At 40.8% G+C, this 24105-nt stretch overlaps 1 protein-coding gene across 1 annotated transcript in view; it reads right to left on the bottom strand.

Moving 5' to 3' along the window:
• LOC114569300 (protein shisa-8) overlaps positions 1-24105 on the bottom strand; it is a 136974-nt gene that overhangs the window by 85296 nt on the left and 27573 nt on the right. The window contains exon 2 of the mRNA XM_028599124.1: positions 14358-14995. Within this exon, the coding sequence (XP_028454925.1) occupies positions 14358-14929 (572 nt within the window). The 5' untranslated portion in view covers positions 14930-14995. The remainder of the gene's footprint in view (positions 1-14357; positions 14996-24105) is intronic.

Genomic DNA, 24105 nt, shown 5'->3' with positions numbered 1-24105 from the left:
CTGGAAAACCAAGCCAAAATAACTTGGTCAATGGCAGAAATAAATCATTCACTTGAAAGAGAAACAAAAACCTGAAGAATAAATAAAAATGTTCTGCATCGTCCTGTTTCCTGTATTGAATATCATTGCCAAACATAACACTATAGGCTACCTTTTAAAAGTGAGGAATAATATCCTGTCTCCTTCATATAGCCCTCAGTTGGGGCTGTTCTGGACACTGCTCTCTGGGCATCGGGTCATCTGGCTCCATCGCTACATTTATGGCACTGTGTTTTCCTGTGCGATGTTGTGCAGAACCCCACAGGCTAAAACAATGTTGCAGACCGGCGCATAGAGGTCTTCTAAAAGAGCCAGATCTGCCATTGCTGATACGTGATCAACTGATGACTTCTGCTTCTCCTGTTAAACTGATTATATGCTGCACCGCAAGTCCACACTGACTCGAAAACTTGCGTACACGAGTTCAGACCAGACGTGAAATTTGATCGCAGCCTACGCTCACGTCCAAATTGATAAATGCCGAGCTTTGCGTAGGAATTGGCGTACGTCCGTCGTACGCCTGTTTTAGGTCGTACGCACGTTTCATAAATGAGGGCCATTGTGTGTATAGGTGAGTATGTGTGTGCTTAGTGTTGGTTGGTTTTGTAAATGTGTATGTGTAAAAATGTCTATACAAATGCTACCATTATGAATGATATTCGTTGAAAAAACACGTCCATTAATTGGATTATTAGATGAAGTTTCTATATATCGTACTGACTACATTCTGCACAGTGTACGTTCTCCTGTTATGCAAAAAAAGAAACTTTGGAAAAGAAATGGGGCTAAGTGGAAGAGAGAAAAAGGAGTGATGCAGAAGAAAGGATCAAGAGTGAAAAGGAAGGATGATAGAGACAAAGAGAGACCAATGGGGAATGAGACACACACAAGCATAAGCAAACAGAACACGAGGATGATGGTAAGGGATGAAAATAGAGAGCAAAGTAAAGAAGTGAATTCCTCCTCTTGTACCATCCAGCTCCCCCTTCTGAGTTTCCCCTCATCCACACTCTTGTTTCATCTCCATCCCTGCACAATGCTGGAGATGTAATCCACAGTTTGGGCGATGCTAGCTAGCAGGTAATTATTTTGACTATAAAGAAGAAATGGGGAGAGATGGAAGGATAGCGAGGCATGGTGAAAGCTGGAAGGAAGAGAAAAGGGGGGAGATGAATGTCAAAGGGGATGGATATTTTTCTCTGTTTTAATCACTGTGTTAGTAAGTTTAAGCGTTCCTGTAGGTGCAATGGTGTTTACAGATACGAGCTGAGAGGTGATTACTGAAAAAGCAAAGAGGATGAGAGGGGAAGGATGATAAAGAGAACAAGAGAGGGAGAAAAATACTCACACACTCACATGCAACAAAACATATTGGTTGAGGTCTGTTACTAATAACCTGTAAAAATGATTGTGTACACTGTGGTAAATAAGAACTGTATTTCCCTTATTATCAACAGTGCTGTCATGATGTGCAAATATGATGATGAGAACAGTGATAAAACGTGTTAGAAGATTACTACAGAGAGCAGTTAGCGAGGGATGATACAGACTTTGTAATAATAATCAGTTAACTCCATGTGTACTTGTCTTGATATTATGTCTAATTTGTACATTTGTATTTTTGTATATTATGTTGATATGTGCCTATATGTATATTGTTGTCTCCATTGTACAGTATGTTACTACTACGAGTCTACTTGTTGAATGTATAGTTAAGACCTACCAAAGTTTAATTCCTTGTGTATGTAAGTATACTTGGCCAATACAACTGATTCTGATTATGATTATGAAGGCCTTGTCACACCAGCATTTTCAATTTTGCATCAAAATCAGTTTATTTCAATGGATCAGTGCCAATCTGTGCACATGTGTCAAGTCAAATTCAACTTTGGTGTACCTTGACACACATGTTTGTGCCATTGACCAATAGCTGTGTTGACAGTGCGGCCTTTTAAGGGAACGCAAAACCAGTGAGCCCAAAATAGAGGAAGCTAATGCAGCTTAGGTGTGTTACACCATCCACTTTTATTTAATCTCCTCTGTAGTGGTCGAAATAAGAGGAATGGTTGGCAGACAGTTAAGAGCAGTGTTGGGGAGTAACGGAATACATGTAATGGCGTTACGTATTCAGAATACAAATTATGAGTAACTGTATTCCGTTACAGTTACAATTTAAATAGTTGGTATTTAGAATACAGTTACATTGTTGAAATCAATGGATTACTTGACGATACTTCTCTGTTTCACGAGTTTATTCACTCTGAATAAAAGGAAACTCTCGCATTTTCCAGAAGCCCCGATATGAAATTGAAAAAATTAGCTCCGTCATCACTCACAATGGAGTCGGAACCGGCACGACAGAGCCAGGGCAGGAATAAGTTTCTATCTTGGAAATTCAAACAGCATTTCACATTAAAGAAAGAACAGGGAGAACGAAATATAAATGTGCAGTGCAGCCTCTGCTTGCCAGCAACCAGCCTTCTTTCAGCTCCAAATTACTCCACCTCCAACCTGAAGAAGCCTCTTAAAGTAAGTTATTTTTTTAATTAGCCAAGGGTAGTCGTCTGCTGTAGTTTTACTGTTCACCTTGCTATTTTAACATTGACGTGCGACTTTCCATTCTCCTATACGTATACGTGCTGATTTACTAGCTCCAGAGCCGTTTAAAGACTGACAGCCCCGTTTGACATGCTAGCTAAAGTTAGCTAGAATTAGCTCGTGGTAGCTTAGACCGCGGTTAGATTTTTGTAGTATGCAGTTCGGGACTACCAATACAAAAATCTATCTGCTTGTTCAGGTACACATTCAGCCAATTGGGAAGGAAAGAACACACCATAATATGCCTGTTTAGTAAGCTGGATGGGATGGTCGCATTCCTACACTTATAAAACGCAATTCAATGTAGAAGTAATCCTGAAGTAATCCAAGTATTCAGAATACGTTACTCAGATTGAGTAACGTAACGGAATACATTACAAATTACATTTGTGGGCATGTATTCTGTATTCTGTAACGAAATACGTTTTGAAAGTATCCTTCCCAACACTGGTTAAGAGTCAATGGTACAAATACTTCTTTTGAATAAACTGCACACTTATTGATCCATTAACAACCAAGCTAACATATTTGCTGTCAGTTAGCAGGTTTGTTAGCTTGGAGAGCTTTAATCCCTCTTCAGTAACTTTTGATAGATTGAAATGATGTACAATCCTGAGAACAAAATACGTGGGGTGTAAAAAGTACAGAGAAAATTAAAAGACTCTTGGTGAGCTATTTCGACTGACTGGCGCTATTGTGTTGACAGCTAGCTAGCGCGTTGGTGGCTAGCTTGTCAGCTACTGTAGCTCACCAGCTAGCCTACATCACCAAGCTTCTACCACGTGAGGACGTGTGTAAATTATTTACACATGCTATTAGGTAATGATGAAATAATTGCTAACCTTTTTAGATTTATATTTCTCTATTTACATGATTAACTGAGTAAATGATTACCCATTTCTTATACATTAGGCTATAATAGTCTATGTATTTACAGCGTTATATCGGCTATCCTAACCTTACTGTTACTACTCGAGGTCAATGCCTAACCTCAACCAATCGGGCTGCTTCGTAGGGCGGGTCTTGCCTAGAACTACAGTGGGATTCATAGAAACGCGTATTTACAAACCATTAGAAATACAGTAACAAAAAGTTTGTTGTGAGCTAATTTACAGTTACATGTACACAAATAATTATTTTTTCTATGCATTATTTGGGCAATAGGCTACTTGATACTTTACTTGCTTCGGGTAACAGCAATTCTACCAGAGTAAAATGTTTCAGTATTCTTCTTTCCTCTGACAGAAAGATATTAAAAGATGAAAAGGAAATAGAAGGTTGAAGGGCAGATTGCAAAGAAATGAGGATAGGCTACGCATTATAGCTGAGAATGGTATGGAGATGAATAGACATCAGATAAACCAGAGCATAGATAGATAGATAGATAGATAGATAGATAGATAGATATGAAAGTTGAGTCAGTGGTGAGATAGAGGTGCAAGAGAAAGACAGATGACCAGCTACAATACACAGGGAGTGATAATGCTACTGTGCACGCTCCAGCAAACAGCTACATGTAAGCAGTGGATTTTCTGTCAGGGCGACTTGGAACGAGCGTCAATCCACACTGGGACAAGACCATTACCAGGATCACTGGAGTGAAAATGGAGCCCATGTTGGACGGCCTGTTCCCAACCTCCATGTACACAATCTTACACAGCCACAGAGAGGCTCACAGACACACAATGTAACACACACAGCCAGTTCTGAGGAGTTATCAAAACATTGTTAGACTAAATATATAGACAAGAAAACATACACACACTTTAACAATGGAGCCTCCCACAATCCTCCTACAGTGCCTTCAAATTACAAAGTCAAAAGTAACGCAGATCCTTCTTCACATCCCAAAGCCCTGCTTAAAAAATAAACCTCTCATTATGAAGTCATCACACTTCATTTATCTATATTTTGCCTTCTTTAAAATGGCATATGGTGTTTTAGCTACTTATCTTATGGTAAATATCTGGTCATTTGGGTGATAAAAATCTAATATAAATATCACGCACGGAAGAAGTAGGATGACGAAGAATGAGAGTCATGACTTTTTGGATGCTTTTTTGGCTGCTTTGGCAAGTAACTAAATTAAAGTAGGAGAGGAGAGGAGACGAGGAGGCATTTGATAATGTAAGTAGCTGTTGTGCCTCGAATAAAAAATACTTTGAGCAGTGAAAATGACAATTTTCACTATGCTAGATGTTCCTCCACACAGGTTTTTCATTTAATTACAGAAACCTATATTATGAATTTTATGCAAACATTCATTCAAATCTATAAAACCTTCCAATTGCTTAATTTGGCATTCACAAAAATCACATTAACTGGACCTGATATAGACAGGCATTAGTCTTATGTCCCATCTTCTTTTTCATCTTTACTGTATACCATTATGCATGCAACTAGCAGTGGGAAAGGACTAAATGTTATTCAGCTTTTGAAATATAATGTACTTAATGAGAGCAATTCACCACACTTAAGATAAAGTGCATACATTCTGTACAAGTATTAGTATTTTGAGGATGTTTTGTTATACTTTATATCTTTTCATTAATGCTCTTATATCTTATGTAAAGCACTGTGAATTGCCTAAACTTAAAACCTGCCTTCAACATTTTTAATGTACTTTTTAATGTTTAATGTCTTCGCTTTATTAATATGCATAATGTTCACACAGGGATTTCTGTATGAAAATGCGAACTCTCATGTCATTTTGTCTTTAAATCTGACCATCTGCCATGCACACTTTTCAGCCTGATATCTGCCGCTTGTTTTATACATGAGACCCCTGAAGAGAATGAGAGAAAGGAGAAGATGAGGTGAAGAAACAAGGGAAGAAATAATAGGATACAGTATTTGAAATGGGGAGACTGGGGGAAGGAAAAAGCAATAGGGGGGGAGGCATTGGATAGAAAATGTGTTGTGGAGCCACTGCAGCAACAGTTGAGCTGAGGAACTTCAGGGCTCTGCAGCAATCTGTCTCTCTGAGCTTTGCTGCACTGGGGTGTGGTGTGGAGTTATAATCATAACACAACTGAAACAACTGCCTCTATTGGACATGCATGTGAGAAGACAAACCCCTGTCCATATACACAGAAATACAATGCATGCATACACCCCGGGTGGAGGAAGTGTTGAGATCTTTTAAATAAGTAGAAGTACCTAATTGTGAAAAAAAGAAGAAAAAAAAAATCCAATGCAAGACTTCAGCTCAATTTTAAGTAGAAGTTGTTATGACAGAGGCACACTTTCCCCACCCAGATTTATCCTGTCGGTCTGGGGATTGAACCGTCGACTTCCCGGTCACAAGCATTTGATTGTGTCTGATTATTATCATATTTGCATTAACTGTATATTTTCTTATTGACTCTACAGAATATTTTCTTAAATATTGATTAGTCATAACAACAAGATGTGTAGGTCAAGACAACAACTACGAACCAATCACATTTCTGTTGCAGCAGTGTACTTGTGTGAATACCATGAATAGCAACAAAGTGTTTGGACCAGGAATGCATTGCTTGGATTAAATAAACTAGTTTGGTCTGATCTTCAGGAAGGATAAATCATGCATCCTCCACTGCAGCGCTGCCTCTCTGAGCTGTTTACGTCAAGTGTGCTGGTAGAAACATTTTAAACCCTTTATTTGGATGTAGGAGTTCCAACAAGTAAAACGCGTAGAAGAACATTTTAGGCAGGTGCATGAAAGCCAGCAGTCGGCTATAAGAGCAAAGTGTGTTTTAGTGCTGAAAATATGTGTTTTAATCACTTTTACAGTCCAACTACCAAATATCACTTGGGCCTCAGAGTGGGTTTTGAGGAGCAGAGATAGTGGTGAAGTGAAGCATAAAGTGAAGTCCGTAATAAAATGTTTAACACATAAAAAAAAAGGTCCGGGTTGAAAATATTCGCAATTATACATTCTTCCCTAAATGTGCACAGGGGCTAACAAAAGCCTCATTGTTTATTTGAGTGCACTTTGGGAGGGGTCAAAGTCTATTTTTTATACTGCTGCAGCATCAAAGAGTTTATTTTGGGTCCAGATTAAGCATGGAGGAGGAGGAGGACGTGAGCTCAACAAGCCTCGCTGCTCTACTAAAACACAAGCTCTTATTAATGCAAGGTGACAATAGAGGTGAAATCAGCACTGACGCCTGAAGACCTGTTTTACATCAACAATGAGTTTCTTTGTAAAGTCAATTTGAAGAATAGTTCGATCCGTTTTATGTCATTTCCTTTATTTTTATTTTTTTTATTGATATTTTAATTAGTTTGTTTTGCTCATGGTACCTAAAAACCTTTGATTCTAAATGAAAAAGCAACTAAACTCCACATCATCGGTTTATTCCACCCCCGACGGGCCTCGGCACATTTTGGACTGCACCCCATGCTATAAAATGTTAGCTTCATGTGGCCACTGCCGTAACCGTTTGAGGAAAGCAGAGCTGTGTGCACATGTTTATCTCTTGGCTCTGAACACCTGTCACAGGCGATGATGGAAAGCGCCATTGAGGCTGAACAGTAAAGGAAATAGGAAGCACTGTTGATGAAGCACAATACTAATACAGCAGAGGAATAGAATGGCCGATGGAAATGGTTGTTTGGGTCATTCAATTGCTTGTGCCCTTGAACACAGCTCTTCAGTGGAATAACTTATAATAAGTGGTACAATGTTATTAGTAGGTGTGTGTGTGTGTGTGTGTGTGTGTGTGTGTGTGTGTGTGTGTGTGTTTTTGTGTAGTTACAGATATAGGTATCAAGTGGTCACTTGTTCCACAAAACAAAAACACAAAGGACACTTGAGCTGCGTGGTAATATTCCAAACATCATCAGTGGAGCTAACAAGGTCCCTGATGAAGGTAAATACTTGGTATGAGTAATCCTTCTTTGTCAGCACTTGTCTTTACATAACACACTTAAAGGATTAGTTATGTGATCGTATGACAGTTTTTCCTTTAAAAATACCTTTCTCCATCAACTTGGACCATCGTTGTGGAGAAAATTATTTTGTTCGATGACAGAATGGTGGAATGCATCTCTACATTCACTCAAATTACAAGGTGCTTGTACTTTACTTGAGTATTTCCATTGTGTGCACATTTAATCTTCCACTTCCCTACATCTCAGAGGCCAACATTGCAGCAGTCATATTTATACAGAAACATAATATACTGTATAACAGTAAAACACTGCAGAGAATATTTAACTAAACAATAGGCTACTTTTACCTTTGATAGGTTAAGTAAAATTAACTGATTTGACTTCAATACTTTACTTAAAGGAGCTATAATCGTTATCCAGAAAAAAAGTAGTCTGGGATTGCCTCCACACGGCTCTCATAGACCATTCCCCAACTCAATAAATACCGACGTTTGTCACGTCGATCAGCGTCAGATACCGACGCACAAGGTTCTCACATGCACAAACATGGACGAGCGGCAGAACCATATCAAAACAAAGAACAGAGTAGCTCAGATTGCAACACACACAGAGGGACGTCATTCTCTGCTCCGGATGCCATTACTTGTCTATATCTTCACATAGCACTCATTTGTTTACTGCTCTATTAATGTTCGGTATATCAAGTACAGCCTTGTACAGGCTCATATACAGCCCCTTTAAGTAAGGTTTTGAATGCAGGACTTTTATTTGTAGTCAAGCTACTTCCACAGTGTGGTATTGCTAATTTTCTTTAAGTAAAGGATCTGAATACTTCTTTCACCACTGCTTATATAATATATAATATATATATTTCCTTGACGTTGCACTTCCGGGATTGCTCCCGTGCCGCAGGAAAATCTGCCGGATGCATGTATTTTTCATTTCCTTCCACTTTCTTTGTGTTGGGATTTTAAATTTGGTGGATTCATGAGGACTATGGTTGGCTGCTCCTCTCTGCAGGCTAAATCCAGACAGTGATCGTGCTAGACTATCTGTCCAAATCGGAGATTTCTCTTGCACGACCATTTTGCAGCGGCTCTGTGCGGAGCTTAGCGCCGCCCATGACGATTCTGATTGGTTTAAAGAAATGCCATTAAACCAGAGCACGTTTTCCTCCCATGCTAACCAGACCCTCTTTCAAAGCACTTTGGAGGAGGGTCCGGCAAAGCGAGACTAATATATATAGTGTGTGTGTGTGTGTGTGTGTGTGTGTAATACATTTACTAGTATTTATTGTAGTATTGTTTGTTCATTGTTCTATTGACATTATGTATGCTGTTGGCTAGCAATTATGGTTTTAATGTCTTAATGCACCGGTAGCTGTGTTTTCAGTAATGCTGTACAAGCATTTTTTTTTTTTTTTTAAATAGATTTTATGAAGGTTGATGTGCCAAATATTTATTGGCCACCACCTTACAGTAATGTCACTGGCACTGATTATTAGATCCACGGTGTGTGTGGAACGGACATCGCTGCTCTGTGCTATTTGGCACCTTGTCTACATGATTTCTACAGATTTCCCCTCAATTATGCAAAATGACAGCTTTAAACATTTTGGGTAATATAAACAAGTACTTGAAAGGCCTTTGTGTATGTCCTCTTCTTTTTTTCCTGTCTTACTGTATCCACTCTTCGCCTTCAGTGAAACTGCAGTCCATAATATGATGAGCTGAGCGGTCGTTAACTTAAATAAGAAAACTTGATATTGCATATTAATTCCCACAGCTGAATCACATATCAAAAGATATGATTCATTTTTAATTTTGCTTTGCAGCAGTTTCCACACAACACACACAGCAGCAGCAGCAGACAGACTGACAGCAAAACAAAAACACAAACAGACGCTTGGGAGGTGAGAAGCAGTGGAATGGATGGGACACAGAGGGGGGCACCGTACAGTATAATGAGTGGTTTGTGTGTGTGTGTGTGTGTGTGTGTGTGTGTGTGTGCGTGTGTGTGTGCGTGCTATAAATCATTGCACTGCTGCCTGTTGTGATTGCCTGACCTAGTGTTTCAGCACATTACCATCTTAACAGCTCTGTGGTTGGATTCATTTGTTGAGTGCACACACACGCACAAGGCACAAACACACACACGTGTGCACACAGACTCATGTACACAAACACACACGTTTAGACACAGACCCATTGCACTGTCTCGCTCACAGCTGGGTGAAAGTGTCTCACTGTCAAATGTATGCAGGCTGAGAATGAATTTTAAAATGGGGAAAACAATTTCACCAAGGCTCATCCAGTCTGCACAGAAACATCAACCATTGTTTTGTCACTCACTCACTCAGACAATACCGAAATTCATGACATCATATTTTATAATTGGGGTCTAAAACTCAATGCATTTATTTATTTTTTTTGGTCATTTACATTTTTGGCAATTTTATTTAGTCTTTTCGGGGTTCTTTTATTCCCAACAACTTGAAACCAGCTCAAACTGAGACAGTTTCTGTTTCTATTCTTTCTGCTATTCTCTTTCCTCTCATTTTCTGTTTGTCTCAGTGCACACATAAAATTAAGTCATACAACTTGAGATAGGGATACTTTATTTTTTTTTTTATTAAAGTGACTATACCTATATAACTTTTACACGTTTCTGAATATAATGTTCCATCTGATTATCATAAATTACCTGTAACAGCAAATGAGACTAAGAGTGAAAAGAACGCTAGTTTCATATAGTTTTTATTAATGCCTCTGCCCGGGTCCGATTTTTCCCGTGAAGTCACAAAATGATTTGCGGCAGGTAGACGGCGCTACAGAGCACACATTCTGACGGGTCACAGATTTCGGCATAACACCGGAAAAGCCTGTGTAAGTGTATTCAGCTGGGTAAAAGGTAGCAGGAGATTTCTTTAAACAGGTCTAATTGTATTTTAATATTATTTGAGAAGTTATCTGTTGTAGTTATGGCTCATACTGGGGCAGGTCCATCATGGAAAAATAGGAAATTAAACGAAGAACAACTAAAATCTAAAAGGGAAAGTGAAAGACGATGGCTCTCAACAGATGGAGACAATTAGGGGATTGTAAATGATTCAAAAACGTCCCCGAATTGGCCCTCGGGTATGTAATATGTCTATTTCATTCATAAAATAACTTTACAATGCACGATGTGGTTGTAAGTAGCCTAGATTAAACGAAGTCCTCCTTCCATTTAGCGTGGACGTTTTCCTTTTAGTCTGTGTTTGTGTTGGCCTACTATATACTATTTCCTACTATTCCCTTGTCCCCCTGTAGTTGTGTAAAGCGTCCGTGGGTTTCATGAAACACGCTATATTAATCTAAAAGTTATTACTACGTTGGTTGCTACAACAATCTCTTAATGCTTTGGCTCGTGACACAGTGAGAGTGATAATGTTACCCGGTTTATCTCACGAGACATCCAAAGTAGACTAAGTTACCGTATGCAACACTTGAAATGCAACAATGCATCTGTAACGTATCCTCTTATTGTAAATGAATGATTTTCTGTCTGAGCAAAATATTCATCGTGACTATATGACCTCCCGGTAATGCTAACTCAGTAATACAGTGGGCAATACAGAAATGTAAAGAAAAGACCTTTAACGACGGCATGTGTGGTAAAAACACTACTGCTTTTGTCCAAAGCGGCCGCTAGAATCAACACAAACTGAAAGTTCCATATAGCCACTTTAAATTGAAACATCTTCCACTCGGTTTGCTTTGTCAGTTTGCTTCCACTTGTGTCTTTTCCCTGACTTTGTGTGCAAGGTGCTGCCTCTAAAATGTGTGTTTGGCCTGAACACGCTATACTGTCAGGGAGATTGTGCTGAGTCAATTTAGTTTTTCTTGAAAGACAATTATGATGGGAATAAATTAGAGAAATATGACCTGGGGAGCAAATACTGTATTAATGATTAATGGATAAACTGATTATCTCTAAGCACTAACCAGGATACATCTTCCAACAACTGGTCAGAAAACCCTTTCATGCACCTTGAAATAGTAGTTTTCTAATAAGATTGAGCATCGACAACCACATTATTTTAAACACCATCCCAGTTCAATCCTAAAAGAAGCAGAGACTCAAGAATATTCCAAAGGTGTTAAAACAAGCCCTAGAGAGAGAGAGAAAAAAAAGAAAGACTCGCTCAGACGATCATTATCCATTTAGCATGGCCACAGCTCTCAACGGAAAATCAGCGGAATTACAACAGCTAAGGCCTTCACTCATCAGCGCCTCCTTCTCTCTTGTGTACCTTTTCCCCCTATGCTCCAGCGGACTGTCCTTTACAGGCTCCTTTATCACTAGGCTCTGGTCACATCCATGCAGGGGTTAGATTTGTCGTTATCGTCTTTGTTTTTCCGAACATAGCCTTCTACCGTACTGTCTCTCCTTATTTCTCACATTCTTATTTTGCTTTGTGGTTGGCACTGACCCTTTTTCCGTCCTGAGTTAAGAGACACTTCCTTGGGATTATTCCATTGTGGTACAAAAAAGAGGCACATTTGCAACAATTCAGCTTTTGTCACAGTAACTGTGCTTTTGCATTAATGCTAAATGTGAATTATTGCAATGCCTGCAGTAGGGCACATTGGCAACCCACCAAAAACGCAATTCTTTGGGAATACTGAAAAAGTTTAAAACCATTTAGTCTTATAGGCAACATGTCCTCATGTCAAAATTGTACAAGTGGTACAAAAAATATTGAGATCCTTTATTTAAGTAAAAATATACAGTAGAATAATATTTTACAAGTAAAAGTCCTGCATTCATAAATACAAGAAAGAATTTGCAGCAATTTCTTTACTTGACTTTAAAGAGGACTGGAAAATAATGATTCTATTATCCTATCTTATTTATTTACAATCGGTAAAAAAACCTGTTTTCATCCAGGAAGGTCAAAGTAAATGGTCAAGTGAGCAGAGTTTCAGTGTCTTGCTCCAGGACACTTCAGCAGGACAGATGCTTGCCAGCTGATTGGAGGCATACCCATGTCACTTCTGAGAAACTTCAAACAAAAATGCTGAATCTCTTGTGACATTATGACCTGCATGTGATGAAGGCAGCCAACCAGAGTTCAGAAATATCTCCCAAACCACCCCTGAATTCAAGAATAAAGCCTCACATGTAACTGTTTGATTCAGGGAGGAAAATGTGCCAAGAGCTGCCATCTTTCATCATGTTATGGGTGGCTCATTGCAGTATAACACTAATGAGTGCTGATGTCCACCGCTATCCTTTTCTTCCTGCTCTTCTCATCCTCCCCTGGAAGGATGAGAGGGGATCCGGTAATGACAAGATTTTAAAGGAGCCTCCTTGGTCCGACTCTTAACACCCGATAGGCTGGCCGGTCACACCCAACACACACACTGTCTCCCTCTCTCCCTTTCCTCCTCACACACACAAACAGAAATCCCTGTTCTCTGTATTAGAATTAGCCATCGGCTGCTCTCCAGTCAGATCCGCTCAATATTCCACCCTTCCAAAAAAACACCCTCTCTCTTCTCGTTGTTCACTGGAGGCCGCACATTGCCACAGTCATAGTTGTGTCACAGCAATCAATCACCCATCAATGTGAAACGGCTACACCGATACAGAGATAATACAACAACTGCACTGTAATTCCCCCCCAATAATTTTTTCTATCCATTCTGTACGTGACTGACAGTGTTGGGCAGCAATGTATTACTGTCACCTTTTCAGTAATGAGCAGTGTAAGGACATTTACCAATATTTGAAATTTAACAAATACATAACAGTTATTTATCCCAGTAACACTCAAATACTTTGAAATGGCTTGTGGCTTGTTCGTTATCTTGCTGGGAGTTTTATGGAGAGTTGATCTCAGTTTAGTTTCTGCATTCAGATGAGGAAATGTGCCTCCCACTAAAGTGGTCTCATTTACATGCTAAAGTTAGCTACCAGCAAATCTAAAAATAAGCTTTTGAGTTGTTGTTGTTGTTGTTGTGGCTGAGTAACAAGAGTACTGTAACAAGTAATGCAACTACTTATTTTTGTAGTGGCGTAATTAGTAAAGCAATGTAATTACTTTTTCTCATAAGTAATATGTCATGTGTAATTGATAACAGTTTTAAAGTAAGTTATGTTTTTCTCTGTCATTTTTCCCAAAATGATACCATTGATCCTTGACCACTGTTGCTATTGAGAAGAAGACGTGAGACGCAATTAAAAGCAATAGCCAATTTAAAACGGCACCATAGTTTCTGAATTCATCCAAAATTGACATTGAATTTGTGTAATCAGCAGACTGTATTGTCAGTTTTCTCAACAGAAATCTTCAGCTTTCACCCGGCGTTAGCGGCGCCCTGTAACAGAATTTTAAATTGTGTGATTGGATGTTTCTTACCAAAATGAGACCTTACTCCCCAAAACCATAGGCACCCAACATAGCTCTTAATAAGCTGCTCTATAAGTTGGTCTGAAATGTCTTGAATGACTCTAAACATTTAGATGAGACCTGGAATAGAAAGCTTGGTACACATGCTTTTAAATTAGCTGATTGATGCAAAAGCAACAAGGACTATTTTCCTTCTGAAAATAATCATCCATCCATCCATCCATCCATCCATCCATCCATCCATCCATCATCCCTTCCAGATAATCTTATGAAACTAAATGCATCAATATCATAATGATTTTTGGAGACATCATCATCATCATCATCATCATTACTTATTTCACTGCTCATTATCAACACATCTATCATCTACCCATTAATCATCGCTCCCTTCTGTGCCCCAAATCATCCATCCACCCTTCCACCCATGTTTTTCAGTTCATACCTGGAGTTGGTCATATCCGTCTGTCCTCCTTGACTCTTCTCCAGCCCGAGCTTGGTGAAAATCCCGACCAACACCATGATGGCCACCACTCCACAGATAATATACACGATCATGTGGGTCCGATCCTTGTCCGGTTCCTCTTGGACCTCTGTGACGGTTGCCGCTGGCCCCCCGGTGTTTGCCCAGACGGGTGTGTCATAGTTGGAACAGGAAGTCTGGTCCAAACTGTGGATTTTGAACTGGCAGCAGAAGCGATAGAAGCAGGAGCCACAACAGAACAGGTAAATACCTGCATTACAGTTGAAGGGCGGGTCCCACTGGCCCATGACGTCGTAGTAACCCCAGCAACGGTTACCGCTAGTTGGAGCTGTTTTGTCCTCTGGGGGGGCATCTGGTGTGGGTGTTGCAAGCGCGGCCTCTGGTATCATAGAAGGGTCGGTTGTCTCGTTGTTGGAAAAGAACTGGGCCAAAGCCTGACCTGACTGCCAAGAGTTCAGTCCGCCCAGAGAGGTCAACCCTAGGAAAATGGCCAGGGAGAAGCTTACCAAGAGTGGATGCACGAAGGTGGCCATCTTGGACTTACTCCAGTATCTTGTGGTGGCTCGGTGCTGATGTGTATTTTAATGATAGTAAAGCTCCTATGTTTAAAAAACAACAACAAATACACAGAAAGTTAAATATCCTTCTTGTCCAGAGCTTTTCATTTCCATACATAGTACTGTAACTGAATGAATCTGTGCGCTTTTTAAGATTAGAAATCATTGAGATAACAGTTTTGATAAATTGAGGGGGTTAGCCCTATATGCTAGGGGTGGGGGAATCGATACAACATAGTATCACGATATTTTTCGTGGCAATACTGTATCGATACACAGACGCCAAGTATCAATCTTTTATGATATATGTGTTGGTCAGTCTGTCTGCTTGACAATCCCAATTTGCAGCAATACAACTGAAGTGAGATGAACAGACAGAGAAATGTATCTTTTTAGATAAAACAGATGTTGACAAAATTTTCCTTTGGGGACATCATTTGAAATTGGGAAAAATTTGAAGTTGGAAAAAAGGTAATACATTGCAATACATCGCAGAATATTGCAATATGTCTAAAATCGCAATAATATCGTATCGTGACAGAAGTATCGTGATGATATCGTATCGTGAGGCCTCTGGTGATTCCCACCCCTACTATGTGCATGCCTGGAAAAATAAATAAAGTAGCATTCAATTAGCGTTGTGGCAAGTTATTACTGCACACGGTTACAGAACATGGAATTGACGTCAAGGGGCAGAGGAACAAGTGAGTGAAAGAAATCAATCTCACATCTTAACAGGAGTGAATGAGTCCCTTGTGAGCAGGCACTCATATGCACAGACGCATCACAGTCCCTGGCAGATCTGTCCTATGTGTGTAGGTGTGTGTTTATCAAAGCAGATAAAAAACAAATCAGGATTTTGTCACCTTTCAGAAAGCCATATGTCATCAGCAGACAGCAGAGGCGGTTGTAGACAAATCCAAATCCTGGTGGCTTGGAGGAAATGTAGTTCAGGAGGGTGTGTTACCTACGAATGAACTTGCCTCTGGCATTTCTTGCATTAAGCTCCCCTGCTGAGTGGCTGGATAATCCGTGAAAAGTGAGAACTCTTGGTTCCTGACGGCACTTGCAGAAAAAGAAGGCAGATTCCTCTCAAACTTGAAGATAGTCACGGGCTCCCACATGAAAGGCTTTTCACTTCGGAGACGGACTCATATTCCTGAGTGGATAACAACTGTAATGCTCAACGCTGGAGTCAAATCAGTTCTGATGTCCTAGGACAAAAAAACTCTGACCAGAGTGCTGCGTTTTCCTCTGGAGTTGTCAGTCTCTCAGAGCTTAACTCGAGTCTATCATCACCCTTCTCTCAATGTTGCTTTTCAAAAGAAGGTTTTTTATTTTTGTGGTGGGCATCTTTTTCGCTGCCACCTTGCTCCACGTTGGTGAACGTTACTCCCTCCTTGAGATGTGTGGATCCAGTCTTTTAGGAGTGATATTAAATATTGAGCTTTTATTTTGTAAAGCTTGTGTAGGATATCTCCTTCCTATTTCCAACCAAAGACCCAACAGGTAACAACAGCTGTGCAATATTCTTTAAAACATTACTCCAGGCTCTCGTCAAGCTGAAATCCTTGATTACAGTCCAAAAGCTCTTGCACCTGAGGCGTGTTTTCTCTCACTCACTCACACACACTCACACACACATACACTCATTCACAAACAGCTCAAATCCCCCTTGTGACAGTGCTCTGTCAGTGTCAGTCTGTAGCTTTTAAGCGACACACAAGGAGTCCAATGGCTTTTGTTCTGGCCGTGTGCAGGACTCCTGTTGCTGCGTGCTCACTCCACTGGAACTCCTCCTCTCCGTGGATCCCAGGGTCTCTAACAGACCCAGGACACCAGCTGTGTGCTCTGTCTGTCAGCCTGCTCAGTCCTGCCCTACAAGTGCAAAGACTAAACGGGATAGGAGGCGAAAGAGAGAGGGGAGGGGGGGCTGGTGTTGTGATACTGAATCTGTGATCTTAATGTCTTAGCGTTGCTGCATCCAAGACTCAAGAGAAGCTGTAAAAAAAAAAGATGCTGGAATACTTGACCAGAGTGGAGTGTCACACATAACGGATTGTGGCTTCAAAGGGTTTTTGTCTCTCCTTCCTTGGCTTGCTTTTGGCTCAGCTTTTGACCATGCCTCTTTGTTTAAACTCTCCCTCTATCCTCGGTTTGATATTTCTTTTGCCTCTTTTTGCTCCCTCACAACTTACCTCACTCTTTCTTCTCAGCCCGAGCAGGGCTGTACGGGCTTTTGTCGTTGCTGAGGAAATATCAGCGAGTGGGTGAGAGAGCCGGTGGACTGCCCTCTGCACTTTTAGTGTCGCACTTGTGCAAGCCTCACTGGAATAATGCTCCCCCAGCCCATACGGACGACAGAGACAAGTGGAGATGCGACAGCCAAACGTGGCAATGAGGGAAGATCAAAAAATATCCCGTTTTCAAAAGAAGCCCCCTTTGGAAATATAGGACTGTCTACAGCAGAAACTCTTTGTTGTTTAACAACTCAGTTGCCTTTTTTTTTTCTCCAAATTTGCATCAATGTATTTTTTGGTCTTTTTTTTTTCCCAGTCTGAAAAAATCTCAAATCTCAAAGCATTAATATGCAACAGTTTTTAGGCACATGCTGCATATTATCTCCCAACTTTTTCATGCAATGGATTTTGCTGTCAATTCAGTCCTTGTCCGGCTTCAGCTTCTTTGAAAACAGGCATAATTTGATATATATGTATAGGAATTTTATATATATATCATATGTATGTGTTTTCACTGGTGCTCTGCTTGTGGGATGCTCCAAACAGAAGTGGGAAGAGAAAGGAGAAGCAATAAAATTTTTTTTTTTTTTTTTTTTTATTCCATCCTCTCCCTTTGTTGTTGCTTCTTCATCAGTGTGTATTCCCTTATTTCCTCGCTGCCTCAGTCTGCTCAGTGCGTCTGTATCCCGTCTGCTAGTGATGCTCGCGCTGCTGCTACTGCTGCTGTTTTCTGCCAGGACTGGATGACAATGTCCCCCCCACTCTCTCTCTCTCTCTGTCACTCCTCCCTCTCAAACTCACTCCTCCTTCTCTCACTCACTCCTCCCCTCCCTTTTGGTCACACACACACACACACACACACACACACACACACACACACACATCTTTTGTGCCTTAATGAACGCAGCTCTTGCCTGCAGACTCTCCCTTTCACTCTCCTCCTCTCTCTCTCTCATTATGTGTCACTGACACTCTCTTCTCCCAGTTTAGTCCCGAGTCCCACGTTTTTCTTCTCTTTTTGGCTTCCAACTATTACAACTCACTTGTATTTTCCCCTTCATGTTCCCTCCATTCCTTTCATCTGCTTTTTTACGCATTCATCACCATTTACCTCCTGTCTGTCTAACCTGTTTAGTGCATGTTTTTGTGTGTGTGTGTGTGTGTGTGTGTGTGTGTGTGTGTGTGTGTGTGTGTGTGTGTGTTGTTTGTGCCTGTGCGTAATTACTGCGCTAATGCCTCTGCACATCCCCGTCTTTGTGGGAGCATGCCTGAAACATGTGTGATGCTGCAGTCTTTAAAAGCTGATTTATGGAGAGGGAGAGAGGGATGGAGGAAGAGAGAGAGAGAGGGAAGGAGGAAGCGAGGGTGAGATAAACAGAGAGGAAGAGGGAGGCAGGAAGAAAGGGAGAGGAGGAGAGAATTGGACAGCGGAGCGGCTGCCAAAGAGAAGGCTTGACAGAGAGTAGCAGGGGAGGGAAAGAGGAGAGGAATTATAGCAGGGAAGGGAGGGGGATTAAGAAACATAGGGAAAGCAACTGGAATAGGAACTGACAGAGGGATAGTGGGAGAGAGTGGGGGATAGGAAGGGAGTGAAGACAGGTAGGTGAAAAAAAAGAAAAGCTATCTCAAGGGAAAGGGACATATTGGATCTGGAGAGAAGAGAGAGGGACTAGTCTTCAGTGACAATTCAGGAGGGTAATATAGAAATAGTCAAGGTCCCAGCAAATTCCCAAGAAATTGACTGGAGAGAGTGTTATAAATTTTGAATAATCCCAGATATAACGTTGAATGTGAACTAGATTTTGAAGACGAAGAAGTATTGCCTTTGGGTCCGACTATGAACCGGGCAAACCTCATCAGAAAACACTGAGGGGGGAAAAAGCAGCAAAGGAAACGCTGCTTAATATTTTATTCTGTTTCTAAGTGGCTTACATTATATTTACGTTTTTACATAAAAAGCTTAAAAGGCTTTTCTTTAATTTCCCTGTCTCGCTCTCCTTTTTTTATCTTTTTATCTTCATATACACTCCAAAGTCACTCCACTGTCTTTTTTGTTGTTGTTGTTTTTGCTGCAAGTACCCCCAGCTCATCTTCTCTTGCTGTGTGTACTCTGTCCAACCCTCTCGGCCTAAATTCACTTAAAATCTTTGGCTGAGTGCAGCAGGAGTTATGTCAAGAAATACACACGAGCATACTAACGGCATTCACACAAACATTGCAAGCCGACACACACTCCTATGACTTCACACTGCAGTTCTGTGATGTGCCACAAATCAGCTAATCCTCCTCCTTCCTGCCGTTGTTACCACCATCAGAAACGCAGGACGCAGAGAGACAGTGAGATGTGGTAGCGAAGGGTGTTGGCTGAAAATCAAGATGGGAAGGAAAGAGGGATTAGATGGATGGAGAGTAGGAGTCCTAAGGGAGAGATGGAGGGCAGAGAGTACAGATTGGGAAATCTGTCTTAAATCATATCTCTCTCCCGCTCGCCCTCTACTTGGCTGTGGTATATTAGCACATTATCCACTCTCTGTTCTGTCATGTTCTTTTTTGCTCTCTTTCTCCTGCACATTTAATGCAGTAGTAATTTAATATATTATGCTATGTTCACACACCTAACGTAGAGCAATTTTTTCATGCAGGGCGATTACATACAAAGTCAATGCAAAGACGCAAGTAGATGAAAATTTGTGCAAATGACCCAATGCAAATATTGCAAAAAAATTGCGAATTGAGAATTTTTAAAACTTGTGTTGCCTAAGCCTATCAGCATTGAGATTCTCATGATGTCACAGACATTGTTGAATCAGATATGGAGGAAAACGTTGTTGGTATCTACATGGAGCCTCTTGAGCAAGAGGATAAACAGAAATGATCCAAGAAATGCATAATATTTTGCATTAGTAATAAAATTTCACACACTTAGAAAATGCCCAGAAACATGCACTCCACTCAGGGAGCTATACACATGCAAATACACACTCGGTGTACCTAATGGTATCATTAATACATTGCACTTCCTTTCCTCTCCTCTCATTAGATCTTACTAAGTTTCCTCAAAGCCAACCTCATTCTCACGCTTCCTCTCAGTCACCTGCCTCGCTGCCACTTCAAACCATATCCCCCTTTTCCCTTCACCTTTTCCTTTAGCCTGTCTCCATCTCTCAACTTCCCATCCTCCCATCAAACTGTCAACCATTGTCTCGAAAATTCCAGTGTATGTGCCACGCCTGTCACTCCTTTTTGTCTCGCTCTGTGGAACCGCCTTCCGTAAGCCATAGCTGCTCATCAACCCTGTACTCTCTGACTGTCACTCAATATAGATTAGTTCAGGTTGGAGATGAACACGGATGTAGTTATGTGAGGGTTACTCAGACATGGCCATGAGAGATGGAGAAATTTAGGAGAAAGTGAAAGTCTGAAAGCAATGAAATTGGTACCAAAATAACAAATAAAGAGATAAGATAAATAGCTAACAAGGGAAAGGGGGAAAAAAAAGAGACATTGATCAGGGGATTAGGTTATAGTGACATCTGCAGGGTTGATGGATGTCTGCGGTTGTAGGAGTGTTTTTCTCTTTTTTTGATTCACTGCCCTGTTCCGCATGGCTCTGAGCCGGTGCCCTCCCACAACCTCGTCCTTGACTGCAGGGGCCAGACATTGTATACCTGCCATTGATTACACACGCACACACACACACACACACACACACACACACAGACACGTACACACCAGAGTTTAACGACATGGAATTTTATGTTTATGCCCTACGCTGTAGTTACGAGTGTTTGTGTCTCTATGTGTGTCTGCGGCCTTATTTTATTGCCTTTATCTTCCTGACCATGACACTGGTATTTTTTTACTGCAAGGACCAAATTAAACGTGTTTCTGACTCCGTTAAGCTGGGCAAACACTGTACGAAGGAACAGTATTTTAGCCCCCGAACTAATTTTAGAATGTCTGCCAAATCAGTTGTCATTTGACGTGGAGTATGATGCCTCACAATGCCTGATAATGCCCTGTGTAATCAATGTTCTGGCTCTGAAAATGTGTTGTCCCCCTTTCGTCTCACTTGGTTGAATTAAATTGTAAAATTGACAAAACCAACGGGGGTTCTGTGTTTACGTTCAGTGTGAGCAGCCATGTAGTGACCGGCCAATTGAGCCGTACTAAGTGAGCGTTCAGAATGTTATTGCAGTGTTACGCAGTACAGATCGGACAGCGGGGATGGATCGGTCACTGACACTGTCAGGTAATTCTCAACAAGCGTATCTCCAAAGATGACAATTCCTTTAAAACAATGCCCCTGAAAGGGTAGGAATTACCTGACCATGTCTGGCAGTGTAGAATTCCAGCCACGTATAGATTTGTGTCCTATATTGTCTCGAAAGGTTAAAGATAAAAATAAAAGGTTTCTAAAAGTAACAATGTCTCACTTCAGGTTTAAAGCTGCTTCCGGGCTCTCATCATAGCAGCTCTCTTAAAATAAAAGTTTCATTTGCGGATGAATTCCCCCCCATATGCGGGCCAATTGGGTCTAATTTCCAATTGTGGCACTTTTTGTACTGTGATCCCTCTTTGTCTGCCAACCCTCTTAGCTTTCCCTCTTCTTCAATCAAAAGAAAGTACTCAAAGAGCTCACCCTGCCTGTTCCTTGTGCTTGCGTCAGACAGAAAGAAAAGGCCTGTTGTCTCTGTAAGACAATGTGAGTCAGTTTGATATAAAAATGATCTATTGGGTGTCTTGAATTTCCTGCTGTAGTTTATTATTGATATTCATTACTTTTGAGTGGTGTTATACTTGGTTTCTGTATTTAGTGTATAGTGTATGTACCACCCTTTACTTCCATATATTGTTTCTCTATGGCGCAATGATCATTTTTAAAACTACCCCAAATGCCCTTCCATGGGTGGGATTATTAACAGCTGCTAATGTATTTATGTATTGATGATGATTTTTAGGCATTTGTTAACCAGCCTATTCATTCTTGTCAGTCCGCTGTATCTAAACAGCCATTTAGTTTGACGATGGCTAAGAACACACTCAATCAGCCGAAATATCCCCTTAACCAATCAGCTATTGAGCCAAACAGTTAACAAACCTGAAAGCACAGCATTCATGCGTCCACACTCTACTCTCGCTTCTCTGTGTCTTCTAAAATGTGAATGGTTGTCTGTGTGCAAGTGTTAGCCTTGTAACAGACTGGCATCCTGGTCATGGTGTAGCTGGTCAATGTGTGCTGGGATAGGCTCCATCCCCATGTTACTGTGCACAGGATAAGCAGGTATAAATGATGGACGGACGGATGGAAATCAGCCAGAGATCAGCACAAAGGAGCCACCAGGCTAGATAGCTAACCGTGCAGTCAGCCAGCAGTCATCAATAAAGGATTACCCGACTGCATCTCCGTGGGAGGTCCATGTCAGAATTAGCTGTGTGTCTCAGTTTCGGGACGGCGCAGTAATCCAATCAGCCAGTCAGAGCTGAGATCTGTCCTCAGAAACAAGGACAGAGTGAAAAGGGATGTAGAAAGAAAGAGTGTGTGAGAGAGAAGGGTCACCCAAAGGTGAACAAATAAAGGTGGAGGTGGTGTGGGTGATATGGGGAAACATATAAAGCAGGAAAGGAGCTGAAGGAAAGAAGAAATACAAAAAGGAGGTACACAAATGTCAGGCATGAAGGGATTAGGAGACACTGGGTCCCTGGGCACAGACATGTAAAAGCCCCCTCAACTCTCCTGGATAAAAGAAAGACCCACAAATTGATTGTTAGAATTTTGCATATCTTTGTGGTCAAATTGTATCTCTTTGCAGTTGTGTTGCATCTCTTTGTAGATGTTTTTGTCTCTTTGTAGTCATTTTGAATCTTTGTAGTCTCTGTCCCTCTGTTTGTAGTCATTTTCTATCTCTTTGTAGTTTTTTTGTGTCTCTTTGTAGTCGTTTTGTGCCTTTGTAGTCGTTTTGTGTCTTTTTAGTCATTTTGTGTCTCTTTGTAGTCATTTTTTGTCAATTATTAGTCATTTTGTGTCTCTCTGTAGTCATTTCATGTGTCTTTGTAGTCAAGTTGCGTCTCTTTGTAGTCCCGTTTGCATCTTTGTGGTCATTTTGCACCTGTACTAGTTTTTTTGTCTCTGTCGTCTCTTGTCACTTTGCAGCTCTGTAGTTATTTTGCGTTTCTTTGCGTTTCTCTTTTTGTGGATGTTCTGTCTCTTTGTAGTCGTTTGACTTCTCAGCAAGAAATGTTAACGGTCACTTTAAACAGATGTTCTGGCAAAGAGCCCCCTGACGCCTTGGGCCTACGCTCGGTAGATGATGTCAGAAAGTATATACTTTCTGACATCATCTACCGAGCGTATATAGGGAGAAAGAAATGGAGCGAATCATAAAACCCAAATAGAAAATGAGAGCTGGATTGCACTAAGAAGACCTTGTTGATGCAGAGAACACTCACTAACTTGCCCTCGCTCGCTCCTTCCCTCTCTTTCTGATAAAGTTCTGTGACACAAAGAGGATTTGTAAAATCCAGTAGGCTTTTATTGCAGCTCACTGATCTGTGCATGCACGCGCGTACATGGAAGTGTAAAGCCTTTAAATGAACATCTTTGATAGCTACAGTACAGTGTAAGATCTATATTTCGCACATGTAGTATTCCATAATTAATCTCTTGTTCATTTTAAACAATCTATGCAGACACCACTTTGGTTTAAGTATGTGTCTTGTGTCCGTGGGTGTGTGTGTGTGTACTTTGAATTTGTAGATTTCAGTGGATTAGCCTAGTTAAGGGCTGATGTTTTCATCACCAAGGCTCCCAAACTTGTGGATGACTCAGATTTGGTCCAGTACCGCTGATGACGTCACCATTCATCTCACAGTGCTTCTCCCGAGAGCTGTTTATCCAACTCTATATTTATC

The sequence above is a fragment of the Perca flavescens genome, chromosome 15 (genome assembly GCF_004354835.1).
Source record: "Perca flavescens isolate YP-PL-M2 chromosome 15, PFLA_1.0, whole genome shotgun sequence".
In the NCBI taxonomy this organism is placed as follows: Eukaryota; Metazoa; Chordata; class Actinopteri; order Perciformes; family Percidae; genus Perca; species Perca flavescens.
The sequence above is the reverse complement of the archived record's forward strand: the minus strand, read 5'-3'. Positions and strand labels throughout refer to the sequence as shown.